A 15,492-nucleotide genomic window follows, 5' to 3' on the forward strand; every position below is an offset into this window, starting at 1 on the left:
TCCTTCTAAGAAGCACGGAAGCACCCACACTTTGGTCTTCCTTCTTGAGCTTCATATGGTCTGTGAATTGTATCCTGGATATTCCAAGCCTTGGGGCTGCTATCCCTTATCTGCAAGTGCATATCATGTGTGTTCTTTGTGACTGGGTCTACATCCTCCTATTAACCTTTCCTTTCTACTACCTCTGGATGATGGGCTACGAGGGAGGTTAAAGCATTTAAGAACCCTTATTAAAAGTAGGTTTTTGAAAAATCTAAGCCTATGAGGAGAGGACCCTCTGGTTCCTAAAAACAAATATAACCAAATTTTAAAAAAACTTAAAAAATAAGCAGGACTGAAAATAAGATGCAGCTGAAAATGTAGCTACTGGTGCAGAGCTGCCAGGCCCCAGAGTCCTGCTGGGCCACAGGGATCAGTCAGCTGCTGCTCCGTTTCTAACCCTGCTTCTGTTTTTTTTTTTTTTTTTAGAGGCCTCTCCATAGGCCACAGGGCAGCTGCCAGCCCTAGAGAGTATCTTACATAAAAGTCACAAACATTTACAACTTTAATCTTGACAGTGCTAGCCTACAGCATTAATCCACATTGTAGATTAACTGCTACAACAGAATACAAGGTAGTAAGCACTATGTAAAGAAAAGCAGTTTATTGAAATGCTTCAACTTGGCTGGGACTTGGTGGCACACGCCTGCCCTTGGCTACATAGGAAGTTCCAGTACAGACTGGCCAGTCTGAGAACTTGTCTCCAAGACAACAAAACAAACCAATTAAAACCTCAATGTGGTCTCTAAAAGTCTGGGATCTGATGTTTCCCAAGTCCAACTTAGGCCCTACTTCTTTAATGTCTCAACATATCAGTATCATCCCACTAGAGACCAAGCTTCTGGCCTATGAACCTTTGGAGGGTGATCAAGCCATTTCATCTGCCACCTCTGAAAGGCTGTTCTTCCAAGGCAGAAAGTGACTGTGACACAACCCCTCACATTGCCAGTCCAAGGCAGAAGGTGACCCTGATACAGCCCCTACATTGCCAGTCCCTACAGTAATTACCCTGTTCCTGAAAGCATTGGGGCTAACATGGCAAAGTTGAACATAGCTCAAGACAGGAATGGCAAAATCATTTAAAACTGAACATCAGCCATCTCTGGGCTGATGAGAGTGACCCTAATGCAGAGAGAACGGGCAGAGGGACACCAGGCACTCACCAGGCCCCCTCATGGCATTTCATAGCTTGGCTGCACACACCCATTTTCTCTGTCATAGCAAGTGTCATTATTTTGTCCTGATTCCAAAACCATATCCAATCTAATGGCACACAGCCCTCCCACAGAAACATGCCTGTGTCGCGACCACCTTGACCAGCAAGAACAACGCAACCCGAGAGCTCTTCTTTAAGCAGTTTACACAGGAATCTTGAACAGTCTTCTTCTGACCCCCGGGGTGACACCCTAGGCCCTTAAATGCTCTATGCTGAGCCTATCCCATTGGGCCATGTAGCGAGTGCAGATAGGCCACCAGAAAGCGAAAGTGAGCCAAGCTAGCAAGCATAGCCAAATAAGGACTTGTTTAAGAGAGCGCCCGCTTGCTAGAAAGCGGAACCAGGCGCCATCTTTGGGCGCGGCTCTAGCGGCTCTCCACATGCCTGCCCCAAACTGTTTTCTCCTCAGGCCTTCGGTTAGAGTACTGAGTGAACAGGGACAGCTTCTTGCAGGCATGTCAATCCGAGGAAACACTGGAGGTGCTGGCAAAGAGTCTCTTTCCACTCACTGATTCAAGCTCAGCCCCCAATGTTAGCACCTATAACCAAACACCACGCCCCCCTGTCCCATGCAGGCACACCTTAGTGTCCATTATTGACCCCCACGGTAACTCTCCACCCAAAGGCCAACCCCTCACACTACCACCACCTTCAGTGACTACATAGTCCTGCAAGTATGGGGCTAACATGACACAATTAGGCATAGCTCAAGACAGGAATGGCAAAATCATTTAAAACTGAACATCAGCCATCAGTCTTTAAAACTCTGGGAAGATGATGGGGAGATCCCAGCAATATATACTAAAGCAGACAACACAGCCAGCCTTCACTCAAGACTGCTAAGAAAGGTAGGTACATGAGGGACTGGAAAATGGCTCAGCGGTTAAGAACACTAGCTATTCTTCCAGAGGACCTGGGCTCAATTCCAAGCACCTACATGGCAGCTCACAACCATCTAACTCCAGTTCCAGGGGAACCAGTGCCCTCTTCTGGCCTCCATGAGCACAAACATGAAGGCAGTGTGCAGACACACACACAAGCAAAACACCCATATATATGAAGTACAATAAAAATGAAAAAAAAAAAAACCACATGTAATGAGCTCTGGGTCCATATCTCAGCTGTACCAGAGCTTTCCTTGGATGCACAACACCGTGGGCTCTGTCACCAGCACTACATAAACCAGGCATCATGGCACATGCCTGTATGGCTGAGGAATTCAAAGCCAGCCTGGTGGAAACATGGGTCTCTGTTTTTTGTTTGTTTAAAAAAAGGAAAGAAAGATGGAGGGAAGGAGGGAGTAGAAAGAAAAGAAAGCCAGCACATACAGCATGGAGATAATACTAACTTGTCAACAGATTAACCAGGGCTACTTAAAGGCTCTCCTCGAAATGGCTGGAATGTCAAGGAATATGTCCAGGGTCTCTCAGACAGGTAAGAAATCTGGCTGGCTGAAGGAGAGGGCAGGAAGGACAGAGAGGAGATGTTTAACCATGATTCTATCAGCTCACTCAGCTGGAATACAGCAGGAGAAACAGCCCAGCGCCAGCCCAGCACCGAGCAAGCTGACGGAGAGGTCCCTGTCCTTCAGGGCTCTCCACTAGGGTAAAGCTGTATTCTTGAATTTACCTTAGAGAAGAAGGTTGGGATCAGCCAGTATGAAACAGGGCTGGAATTTATTTATTTATTTATTTATTTATTTATAGTTTTTTCGAGACAGGGTTTCTCTGTGTAGCCCTGGCTGTCCTGGAACTCACTCGGTAGACCAGGCTGGCCTCGAACTCAGAAATCCTCCTGCCTCTGCCTCCCAAGTGCTCGGATTAAAGGTGTGTGCCACCACTGCCCGGCCAAAGGTCTGGAATTTATTAGAGAGAGATTTCTGCTGGGTATCATGGTACATGCCTTTAATCCAAGCACTTGGGAAACAAAGACAGGTGACCTACATCTGTGGCCTGCCAAGTTCCAGGCCAGCCTGGGCTACATAGTGAGACCCTGTCTCAATAAAATAAAATAAAATAAAAATAGGTTTCTAACATAAATTTAAGCATGAGAGGGCTGAGGAGATGGTTGGGTGATTAAGAGCACTCGCTGTTCTCAATCCAGGGAGTCTGGCACCTCTTATGGCTTCTATGGGCACTGCATGAACCAGGTGCACAGACAAGCAAGCACACTACCATGTACACACATATAAAAACTTAAGCACGGGAGTTGGTAGGAAGACAGAGGGGAGGGTAAGACCCAGAAGGGGTGTGACGTGGGCTGCTCAAAGGAGAAATCCTATGTAAATGTCTTAGCAGTGGTTAAATCAGAAATCCCCCTGCCTCAGCCTCTCGAGTGCTGGGATTAAAGGCGTGCACGTCACCACGCTTGGCGGTCTTTTTCAGTATTAAATATTTACTCATTATCGTGGGCATCTCCGTGGGTGTCTGACGTGTGTGAGCATAAGTGGGCGAGCTAGGGTGACTGCGGCCGTGAGAGGACGTCTTCTGGAGCCGGCTCCCTCCTTCCAGGCCTGGTGGCCGGCCATGCTTGTGAGGTGAGGGCTTCCACCTGACGCCATGGCGAAGCCTCCCTTCCCCCTCTCACGCCCGTCTTCCTACCCTGAGGTGCTGGAAGCCAAGCTCTTCAACTCCGGGCCCACAGCCCCGCGGTGCCCCATGGTGACCAGAGCCGGGGGCATCGCGGAAGTCCTGGGCAGGGCGACAGGCCCGGGTGGCCTCGCCAGCCGAGCGAGCAAGCGAGCAAAGGCGGGAAGCCGCGGCGAAGGCCCAGCAGGCACCGCGCGGGCCCCCGCCGCCGCCATCTTGGGGCCTGCGGCCGCCATGGCGTCCTGGGCGCTGAGCGCCGCGCTGCTGTGCCTGGGCGGCGCCCTCGCCTACTCCCTCAGGGAGGGCTCCAGCCCGGCGCTGGGACTGGCCACCATGCCGGGACCACCAGAAGAGGAGCAGCCGGTCACGAAGGGCAGTATCTGGTCATGCGCAGCCCCGCCGCCCTGGCCCATGGGGACCTTGCCCGCTGTCCCCACCTCAGCCACGCAGGACTCAGCTGCTCCCAGACCGTTGGTAGCCATGTCAGTGAAACCTCAAACATGCTCGGCTCTTACTTTCTTAGACAGGCTTACTGATGTTCGTGGCTCTAAGGGCTGTTAGAATGCAGCTGAGAATAATTTTTCAACAGGTTAGATGGCAAGAATGATGGATATAGCTTGAGGTTCTTGATTTAGCAATTGCAACTTTTGTTTGTTTTATGCCAGAGCTTGATGATTTATATACATTCTTCCTACACACACACACACACACCACACGCTTTTGAGTCCACTAAAAACAGTCCAGGCTGGCTTGGAATTTGTGATATTGCTGTCTAGTCCTCTAGAATGCTGGGCTTACAAGTGTTTACTACAACTGGGTTTGTGGTGGCGAACACCTTATATCTCAGAACTCTGCAGCCAGAGACAGGCAATCTCAGAGTTCAAGGCCAGCCTTTGTCTACAGAGTTCCAAAACAGCCAGGGCAAGACAGAGAAACTCTTGTCTCAAAAACAAAAAAAATCTAGTGTATACAGCATGCTGGCTGGATCTTTTTTTTTTTTTTCCTTTCTGGTTTTTCAAGACAAGGTTTCTCTGTCCTGGAACTCATGCTATAGACCAGGCTGGCCTCGAACTCAGAAATCTGCCTGTCTCTGCCTCCCAAGTGCTGGGATTAAAGGCACCACTGCCTGGCTTGATCTTAGACTTTTAAGCACTATTTCACAAAGGAAAGAACACAGAACTTAGCTAGTGAAACTTACTTTTATATTCTTGGACAATAGAATTATTAATAAATTATGTTGGTTTTGTGTCTTACTAAGTAGTCAAATATGGCATGTTTGTTTAAATTCCTTTGCCATTCATAATTTTGGCTTGCCTCATCAAAGGCTACATTGGAATTTAAAGGATTATGCTAATGTATTCAGATTAGGAAATAACACCGAACATGGATGTTGATTCCAAATAATGTAGTGCTTTGTTTTTAGATTGTGGAATAGCACCACTTAGAGGTGCCATTGAAGGGTCTCGGATTATAGGAGGTACACAAGCTGACACTGGTGCGTGGCCATGGCAGGTTAGCCTGCAGGTTCAAGACGGCAATTTTCTTATGCATGTCTGTGGTGGTGCCTTGGTGAGAGACAGGTGGGTCCTCACAGCCGCTCACTGCACGAAAGAGGCTAGGTAGGTATTCCCATTTTCTTTTCTCCAGAATGGTACTGACTTTATTTAAGCGTAGTGTCTATGGGATATATATATATGTATATATATGTATATGTGTGTATATATATGTGTAAAGTGTATATATATGTATATTCTACATATATACATATATATACACTTTACACATATATATACACACATATACATATATATACATATATGTTCTACTTGTACGGTTAAAAACATACTTTGTTTGTGGGTTGCGTGAAAACAAGGCAGTCCAGGGTTTCTTTGTTATTTGAAGTCTGACAGAGACTCTCTGCCTTCATTTGCTTAGAGTCATAAAATCCCGTTTTCATGTGATTTCTGTGACCAAAAACATCATTTCCAAAACAGTTTATTTTTATGCATGTGTTTCATTTCTATGTATGTATGTATATATGTATGCATGTGTATATGTCCACCGTGTGCATCCCTGGTGCCCAGGGAAGCCACAGAGAGCACCTGGAATTATAGATGGCTGTGAGCCATCATGAGGATGCTGGAGGAGAACCTGAGTCCTTTGCAAAAGCAGTAACACTCATGACTCTGAGCCATCTCTCCAGCCCAGACGCATCTCTTCTAAGATGCTGGTGAGCTGCAGGGTGGGGATGGCAGCATGGTGCTGTATTCTATATATTTAATCTTCGACTTTTAGCTCCTATTGCTGACTAGCTTTCTCACCACCTTTATGAAGTATCTCATCGGCCCAGCCTAGCTTTTCACTTTAGGTGAAGGCAACATTGCCCAGTTTATTAAGGAACCATCTCTGTCCCACAGAGCTCCAAAGGGTTTGGATCATGTATATTAATTATATCTTGATGACAAAGTGGGTAAATCTTGTACAAGCATATAGGTATATCGCCTCTAAGCACCAATGTACACTTCTAGCAAAAGGCAGAGGGTTTTTGTTGTTCTGTGGTTCTGGGGGCTGAACCTACGGCTTCACACATGCTAGGTAAGTACGGAGCGCCTGTTTGCAGCCATGTATAAAGGGTGTGTACGGAGGGGTGGAGCTGGTACCCATCAGCATTTCTCATGTATCTGTTTATTTTCTTTTATAACTGTGGTATAATTTCATGCCTCTGGGATGATAGTGTGGGTTGTCTAGATTAGGTTAACTGAGGTGGGATCCACCCTGCCAGAGGTGACTTTCCTTTCTTAGCCTGAGTAAAAAGGAGAATACAGCTAGGCGCTGGCTGGCTCTGTCTCCCTCTGCTCCTTTCCTGATAAAGTGTGTCTAGGCTCCTGGAGTTCCTGCCTCCTTGCTTTCCCTGCTATGATGGACTAGGACTGTGAACCAGAATAAATCCTTCTCGCTTACATCAGTCTTACTGCAGTAGTTTATCCCAGCAGCGAGACAACTAGTAAAACTTTGTCCCAAAAAAACAAAACAAAACATACAAACAAATAAATCCTGTCTCATGTCAGAGCCATATATTTACTTGTCTTCTTTTTAGTTTAATTTTTTTATAATTTAGTGCTAAGATCCAGATGTTTTATTCCAGTATATTTCCAAAAAAAAAAAAAAAAAAAATGAGGGGCCTGAAAGATGGCTCTGTGGTTAAAAGCACGGGCCACACTAACAGTGGACCAGGTTTGGATTCCCAGCACCCGCGTGGCAACCCACATGGCCCCTCAAGGCTCTTCCCCTCAGGCACCAACATACCTTATTCAGAACTGTGTTTAAATTGCTGTTACTTTGTCCTGAGCTTGTCTGTGTCAAGGCTGGCAACAGTGCTGGATCTGGAAGGTCTTCCGAGGCTGGAAGTCATAGACTTGCTCTTTGTACTGTTTTCATGGCTCTGGGAACTGCTGCTGTGTCTCTTCTTGCCTTTGCGAAACATCTTTCTCCATAGCTTGATCCAGAGAGGATGGCTCAGTGGGACAAGTGTTGCTCCAGTGCTCACCTCCTTGGCTCATCCCCCAGTTACCCCACCTCTCGGGATGTGGGATGGTCCAGCAGCAGCCCGGAGCCTACTCCACTTAGTAATCCAGCTTCAGCTTTGCCAGTTTTCCTGCCCTGGTCCGCTCGCTAGGCCTAAACTTACGTCTTCTAATAATCTTTATTGGCGTGTATTAATTAAACATGATTTGGACATTTTTATACATGTATGTAATGCATTCACTCGTGCACTCCTCTTGCCCCCTCCCACCCACACCGTATGGGTGCTAAGCCTTCACTCTGCAGAGCTAACCTTCTCTTCCCATTATTTCAAAGCAAATTCCAGATCTATCATGTTGCCTGTTGTAAAGACAGCACCTCGTATTGAAGAGAACTTTAAGTTTGTAATCCATCTGGGACTGACTATGGGGGTTGGTCTTATTCCAGGGATTTAACCTTTTCTTTTCTTTCCAAGCAGGTGCGTGTCTCAAAACTGTGACTGGAGTGACTTAGTCCTCCCTCCATCCACTAGCAAGACTCACTATCCTAGTCGGACATGAAGGGTTTTTTTATTTATTTATTTATTTATTTATTTTGTGTATGAGTAGACTGTAGCTGTACAGATGGCCATGAGCCATCATGTGGCTGCTGGGAACTGAACTCAGGACCTCTGCTTGCTCCGGCAGAATACACTATAGCTGTCTTCAGACGCACCAGAAGAGGTACATCCGTCTGATCTCATCACGGATGGTTGTGAGCCACCGAGTGGTTGCTGGGATCCAAACTCAGGACCTTTGGAAGAGCAGTCAGTGCTCTTACCCACTGAGCCATCTTGCCAGCCCCAGCCATGAAGTTCTTATGTGCTGGACTCTGGCCTGAGTTTCCTGTCCCACTCTTGTCTCTCTGTTGCAGCATCATGAAGTTTGGGCTTTTATACTTTATGTCACATGGAAATATGCTTAAAACTTTGCTGTCAGTCTGGTATATAGGGAAATGAAGGGAAATTATTTAAGTGAACCTCTGGGTAATAAGAATATTCGCTTTCTTTCAGAGATCCTCTGAAGTGGAGAGCAGTGATGGGGACCAATGACCTCAACCGGAGCCGCTACCACACCAGGCACATACGAATAACAGCCATCATCATCCCACCAGATTTCATTATGGAAACTTTTGTAAATGATATCGCACTGTTCCGTTTAAAGAGAGCCGTGAGGTATAATGACTATATTCGGCCCATTTGTCTACCTTTTGGTGTTTTCCAAAAACTGGACCAAAACACAACGTGTTTTATAAGTGGCTGGGGAAGAACCAAAGAAGAAGGTAATTACAGCCTGAACCCGACTGACTTCCCTCCTGGTCGTAGGCAGAGGGAGGGGTCCGCTTCCATAGAAATACCCTGTGTGCGTCTCCTTACTGATGGGCTAGTACTGATCGATTAGTTACTGATCGATTAGGAGACTATGCCAGGGATTGGATCCAGTGCTGTGCACACACTAGGCAAGCAGTCGACCATTAGATTTTATTCCTATCCTGTTTTTTATTTTTTCTTTATTTTTACCTCTTTATTGACCCCAGAGCTAAACAACTGATTCTTATAAACCATAAAAAAGAACATTTTTACTTTGTATTTTCTTCCTTTTAGAGAGAGAAATTTCCTTGCATAAGCAGACATATGAACCCTGCTCCTGCTCCCTCAGCATCCCTGCTGCCCCTGCTGCTCATGCTCCCTCAGCATCCCTGCTGCCCCTGCTGCTGCCACCATTCTGTTTAACAGTCTTCCCAGCTAGTCTAGGTCTGTGCCATGGCTCAGAGGCTATGGATGCCAAAAGCTGAGAGTCTGGAAACAGTGCTATACAAGTGTAATCCCACAGTGGGGCAAGAGGATCATGAGTTCTAAATCATCCTCAGCTATATGAGGAATGAACTCAAGGTCAGCCTAGGCTACATGAAATCCCGTCTACCTACCACCTCCCTACCCTCATGTCCCCCTACACTCCACCCATGACCCTCAAAAAAGAAGCAGTTAGGACTCAAACTGAGGTACTTGTGATCCTGAAGCATGATTATTTAACGACTACAGGGACCTGGTTCTTGAGGGGAATCAGTTTGGAATATATCAGAGCGAGTACTAAGACTTGTTTCCCATTGCATGTGGGCCCAGCAAGTAGTTATGGATTTTTTTTTTTTTTTAAGACAGGGTCTCCTGTGGCCCAGACTAGCTATGTTGTCAAAGATGGCTGAGGCTGGGCATGTTGGCGCATACTTTGAGTCTCAGCACCTGGGAGGCAGAGGCAGGTGAATCTCGGGCATTCAAAGCACCACATATCTGTTTTTTATTTGTGGTTTATTTAGGCAGTAATGGGAGAATTTTAGGAAACACGTTGTAAATTATTGTTTTTCTTGAGCACTTTTTTTTTTCTTTTTCGTTTTTTGAGACAGGTTTTCTCTGTATAGCTTTGACTGTCCTGGAACTCACTCTGTAGACCAGGCTGGCCTGAAACTCAGAAATCCGCCTGCCTCTGCCTCCCAAGTGCTGGGATTAAAGGCATGTGCCTCCACTGCCTGGCTTGAGCACTTATTTTTAATGTTTCCTTTGATTGGTTGATTGATTGATTGTACAAGTGGTCTGCTGCATGTATACCCACACACCAGAAGAGAGGAACAGTTGCCCTTATAGGGGGTCCTAAGCCACCATGTGGTTGCTAGGAATTGAACTTGGGAGAGTAGTCAGTGCTCTCTAGCCCTTCTCTTGAGACTTCTGAAGGAAGATAAGGAAAAAAGCATCATATAGGACTGTAGTCCTGAATCCCGGCCTTGCCATGTTCTGACTCCAAGAGTGTGGATAATTGGCCAGTTGGCAACATCTTTAATCCCAGCACCCGAGAGGCAGAAGCACATAGATCTGTGTGAGTTCAAGGCCAGTCTGGTCTACATAGCATGTGCCAGGCCAGCCAGCCTACATAGAGAATCTAAGTCACAAAATGAAACTAACTAGCTAACTAACCAAAAGGGAGCATGGTCATCTTAATGAGTTGTTTTTTGGTTTTTTTTTTCTTTTCTTTTCTTTTTTTTTTTGGTTTTTCGAGACAGGGCTTCTCTGAGTAGCCCTGGCTGTCCTGGAACTCACTCTGAAGACCAAGGCTGGCCTCGAACTCAGAAATCCTCCTGCCTCTGCCTCCCAAGTGCTGGGATTAAAGGCGTGTGCCACCACTGCCCGACCACAGTTATTTTTTTAAAGATTTATTTATTAATTTTATGTATATGAGTACACACTGTAGCTGTTCAGATAGTTGTGAGCCTTCATCTGGTTCTTTGGAAATGACTTTTAGGACCCTGCTTGCTCCGGTAGACCCTGCTTTCTCTGTTTCTGCTCAGTCTGGCCCAAAGATGTATTTATTATTATAAATGAGTACACTGTAACTGTCTTCAGACACACCAGAAGAGGGCATTGGATACCATTACAGATAGTTGTGAGCCACCATGTGGTTTCTGGGATTTGAACTCAGGACCTTTGGAAGAGCAGTCAGTGCTCTTACCTGCTGAGCCACCTCACCAGCCCCATTGACAGTTACTATAAAGTAACAGTCTAAGATCAGTTGTTATTTATTATTCATGACTAGATGTGACCCCTGTGCGGTGTGAGTCTCAAAGAACTAAGAAGATACAGAACAGCAGAACAGGATGTCCAACATCCTACCCTGACCACTATGCAGTGATGGGCGTGTGTGCGTGTGTGTTTGTATCTGTGTGTGTGTGTGTGTCTATGCACGCGTGTGTTGGTGTGTGCGTGTGTGTGTGGCACGCGTGTGTTCATAACCACCTATAACTTTAGTTCTAGGGACACATTGCTCTCTTTTGAATCCCACAGGCACCAGGCACACATGTGTGCATATATGTGTGTGTGTGTGTCTGTGTGTGTGTGTATGTACACATACACACACATGCAGGCAAAACATCCATACACATAAAATGTATCTTTAAAATGCATTCTCTTTAAAAGACATATCTCAGAGAATGGAGAGATAAGCTCTTGACTAAGAGAAAAGCATTCTCTACAGAGATCCTGTGAGAGCTGTGAACAACTGGTCTAGCTGACCGGGTTGTAAATTTGCTGATGATTTGAATAGCTACCTCACTGAAGCAGACCATAGATGCCAATAGTAAGTGAAAAGATGCTGACACCACTGATAGCACAGTGAGAAGTCACCACATCTAAAATAGTGGTCATAACCCAAAGACACACAGTGCCAAGTCAGGGTAAGGATGTGGAGAAACCGGAATGAACAGAGTTTAGTAAAATGATCAGGAATAAAACCAACATATGCAGATCTGTTTTGTTTCTATGTTCTAGCAAAAATTAGGGAATGTGATTTTAAAAGCCAGGGGCTGGAATAGGATACTGACACATAATATTACCCTACCTGAAATAAACCGGTCAGAAAATGTAGTATAGTCTACAGTCCCATTTATATAATGAAAGGCCTCAAATGCGCAAACCATAGACAGATAAGAAGCTCTGAACAGTCAGGGCTGGGGAAAACATCATGACTCGATGCCACAGAGCCAGTAGTCAGTGGAGCCGCTCAGATCCTGCCTTCTTCAGTAAGGAAACTGATTGACCCTCTTTAAATGTGTAGACTCTAGTTTTTCAGAGGTCTTAATTTTTAAAGAGAAGGTCTCATGTAGCTCAGGCTGTCCTTAAACTCACTATGTAGCTGAGGATGACTTTGAAGTTATGATCCACATCTCCTTCCTGTGTGCTTTGTATATAGTAGGCCAGAACTCCACACAGCACTGGCCCCATTTTTATTCTTTGAGTCTGTCTCACTCTGTTGCCCAGGTTAGCCTTGATCAGCCTCCAGCATGCTAAGACTCCATGTGTGTAGGGCAGCTCTTGTGGACGCATACCAATGTTTTAAGGCACTGTAGAGCTGCCTGCAGTTATTAAGATGTAACTTAAAGGGCTTTGTTGTTCTGCTGCTGACAGGCAATGGCACCACCATTTTACAAGAGGCGAAAGTACACTTCATCTCTCGGGAGATTTGTAACTCTGACAGGAGCTACGGTGGAGTGGTTCCTAACACTTCATTCTGTGCAGGTCATGAAAATGGGACCTTTGACTCGTGCAGGGTAAGACCAAAGACTTAGATGTTTTCTAAAGCCAGGAGGAACCCAAACAAAGGCCTTTGCTCTGGTAATCTTAAATACCAGGCCTAACCCGAAATTCTGTTTTTTTCCTACTTCAACAATCCAAACTTTATATTGGATTTCCTGGTTCTTATCCCTATCAGGATCAAATACAGGCATCTTGAATCTAGATCCCCTGCTCCTTCTCTTCTCCTCTTTGTTTTAGTGTATGTGTGTGTGTGTGTGTGTGTGTGGTTTTTGAGACATGATTTCTCTGTGTAGCCCTGGTTGCCCTGAATTTGCTCTGTAGACCAGTTTGGCTTCCAATTCAGAGATCTGCCTGCCTCTGCCTCCCAATTACTGGGATTAAAGGTATGAGCCACCACTGCTTAGCTTCTAATTTTATTTATCTGGGTGACGTGTGTGTGTGGGGGGGGGGGCCTGAGGAGGCCAGAAGAGGGTGTCAGATCCCCTGGAACTGGAGTTACAGATGGTTGTGAGCAAGCTGCCTTGTGGGTGCTGGGAACTGATACCTGGTCCTCTGGAAGAACATCCAGTGCTCTTAACCTCTGAGTCACCTCTCCTATCTCCTTTGTCTCCCTTCTTTGTCACCCAGAGCCATAATGCACTGTGTGACCCAGTGGAGGTTTTAGAGTTGACCATCAAATCACCTCAAGTCTACTTTCAGGACATTTTTTGTCACCACTAAAAGAAATCTAAGAGTCATGTGTCAGGGCTGGAGATATGGCTCCGTGCTTGCCATTGGAGCGTGGGAATGTGAGTGCAGATCTCCAGAGCCCACAGACATAGCAGTGCGCGCTCCGTCTAGTGGATTGTCCTGCTGCTGCTGCTGCTGCTGCTGCTGCTGCTGCTGCTGCTGCTGCTGCTGCATCTGGTCATTGTTGCTTTGTGCTGGGGACCAATGCCAGGGCTTTGTGCATGTTAGCAGTGTTCTGCCACTGGCCTCATTTGTTATTTGCTTGTTGTTTGAGACAAGGTCTCAGTGTGTAGTCCAGGCTGACCTGGAACTAACAAAGCTCTGCCTGCATCTGCCTCTGAGACAAGGTCTCAGTGTGTAGCCCAGGCTGACCTGGAATTCACAAAGCTCTGCCTGCCTCTGAGACAAGGTCTCAGTGTGTAGCCCAGGCTGACCTGGAATTCACAAAGCTCTGCCTGCATCTGCCTCTGAGACAAGGTCTCAGTGTGTAGCCCAGGCTGACCTGGAACTCACAAAGCTCTGCCTGCATCTGCCTCTGAGACAAGGTCTCAGTGTGTAGCCCAGGCTGACCCGGAACTCACAAAGCTCTGCCTGCATCTGCCTCTGAGTGCTGGGGTTCAAGGCACAAACCCAACACCCAGCTATTTGTTTTTGTACAGAATATTATTTGGACCTTAAGTTTCCAGTTTTTATAAAATCCAGTTTCCTTCTGGCCTTATCTCGTATGGCTCTTTCTCTTTCCACGTGGGAAACTGGACTTCTCAATTCTTTTTTTTTAAAGATTTATTTTATGTATATAAGTACACTGTACTGTACAGATGACCTTGAGCCATCGTGTGTATGGCTGCTGGGAATTGAACACAGGACCTCTGCTGGCCCTGCTCGCTCTGGCCCTGCTCACTCCACAGTAATTCACTGTAGCTGTCTTCAGATGCACCAGAAGAGGGCATCAGATCCATGTGGTTGCTGGGATCCAAACATAGGACCTTTGGAAGAGCAGTCAGTGCTCTTACCCGCTGACACATCTCTGCCAGCCCTGGACTTCTCAATTCTAAGTGCACACTATGCCACTAAGATCACATTGTGCCATGTCAGCCCTCTTGTGCTTGACTCCTTATGCCTATTGCTGCTTCAGAACCTACGGCCCTGCACAGCACATAGGTGCTCTGCCCTCCACACAAGGGCCCTGACTCTTGTCTTCCTGTGCGTTCCTATTCTTGCAATCTAGATTGTATGTCTCCTGTGTTCTCCTCCTTAAAGTCTTTATACATGAAACAGTGAAACATTTGGCTTAAATGAATTACATTCCCTGAAAAAAAAACCGTTAAAACAATTATTTCAATAACCATTCAGTGCCTACCCAGTTGACACTCAGAACCCGTCCTTAAACTCCAGATGTGGAAAGAATGACTTCGGTCTCTGTGGCTGTGAGGACATGACCGGCATGGCACTCGAGACCAGCACTTTTGGGTCTTGTAGAAGCTTTGAGGAGCAGGTTACATTAGGACACTGTTGACAGGCTTCCCCTTCCTCACACCTGCATCAGGTAGTCTCAACACTCGAGGACTCGCCATTCCTTGTGGACAAGAAGGCGTGGTAGCAAAGCGCACACATACTGAAGCACTTTCTCACTTCCGAACAGAGCCTTTCCCACACGATGCTAAAGCAAAGGAAATACTCTAATGGTCAGTTTTCAATCTTCTGTATTCTTCCTAAATTACGTTTCTCCTGAGAACTGTGTTGTAAGATCCAAACAATTTCATTTCTAGTGTTCCGGTTCACACCCATGCAGATGAAATAACCCCTCAGCTGTACTTGAGCAGACGGCACACTTCCTGTATAAGTTGGAATAGTAGGCTGAAAATATTGTCCTGATTTCCCAAATGTTATATTAATATGTTTTGGGGGCATCTTAGTAGTGTGTGTGTGTCCTGAAGGAAAACACCAGCTCCCTGTGCCTCCTTCCCTGTGCTTCATCCTGACAGTAAGCATAGAAAGAAAACCTGTGCCCTCCTTGGAGGTGTACTGAGAAGGGAGAGGCACAGAGCAGGTGTAGTGTAGCCACGTTGTCTCAGGTCTATGATTGCATAAGAAATAACCAGACTCTCTTGGAATCTCTGGCAGGGTGACAGCGGTGGACCGCTAATGTGCTACCTACCAGAACACAAAAGATACTTTGTGATGGGAATTACCAGCTATGGACACGGCTGTGGGCAGAGACATTTCCCTGGTGTCTACAGCAGCCCATCCTTCTTCAGGCAGTGGCTGACACATTATTTATC

At 46.2% G+C, this 15,492-nt stretch overlaps 1 protein-coding gene across 1 annotated transcript in view; it reads left to right on the forward strand.

Moving 5' to 3' along the window:
• The first annotated feature begins 4,013 nt into the window (after positions 1 to 4,013).
• Tmprss12 (transmembrane serine protease 12) overlaps positions 4,014 to 15,492 on the forward strand; it is a 13,659-nt gene continuing 2,180 nt past the window's right edge. Inside the window, exons 1-5 of the mRNA XM_031358993.1 lie at positions 4,014 to 4,216; positions 5,267 to 5,462; positions 8,417 to 8,685; positions 12,353 to 12,495; positions 15,335 to 15,468. Coding sequence (XP_031214853.1) covers positions 4,078 to 4,216; positions 5,267 to 5,462; positions 8,417 to 8,685; positions 12,353 to 12,495; positions 15,335 to 15,468 — 881 coding nt within the window. The 5' untranslated portion in view covers positions 4,014 to 4,077. The remainder of the gene's footprint in view (positions 4,217 to 5,266; positions 5,463 to 8,416; positions 8,686 to 12,352; positions 12,496 to 15,334; positions 15,469 to 15,492) is intronic.

Source organism: Mastomys coucha, unplaced genomic scaffold (assembly GCF_008632895.1).
Source record: "Mastomys coucha isolate ucsf_1 unplaced genomic scaffold, UCSF_Mcou_1 pScaffold11, whole genome shotgun sequence".
Classification (NCBI taxonomy): Eukaryota; Metazoa; Chordata; class Mammalia; order Rodentia; family Muridae; genus Mastomys; species Mastomys coucha.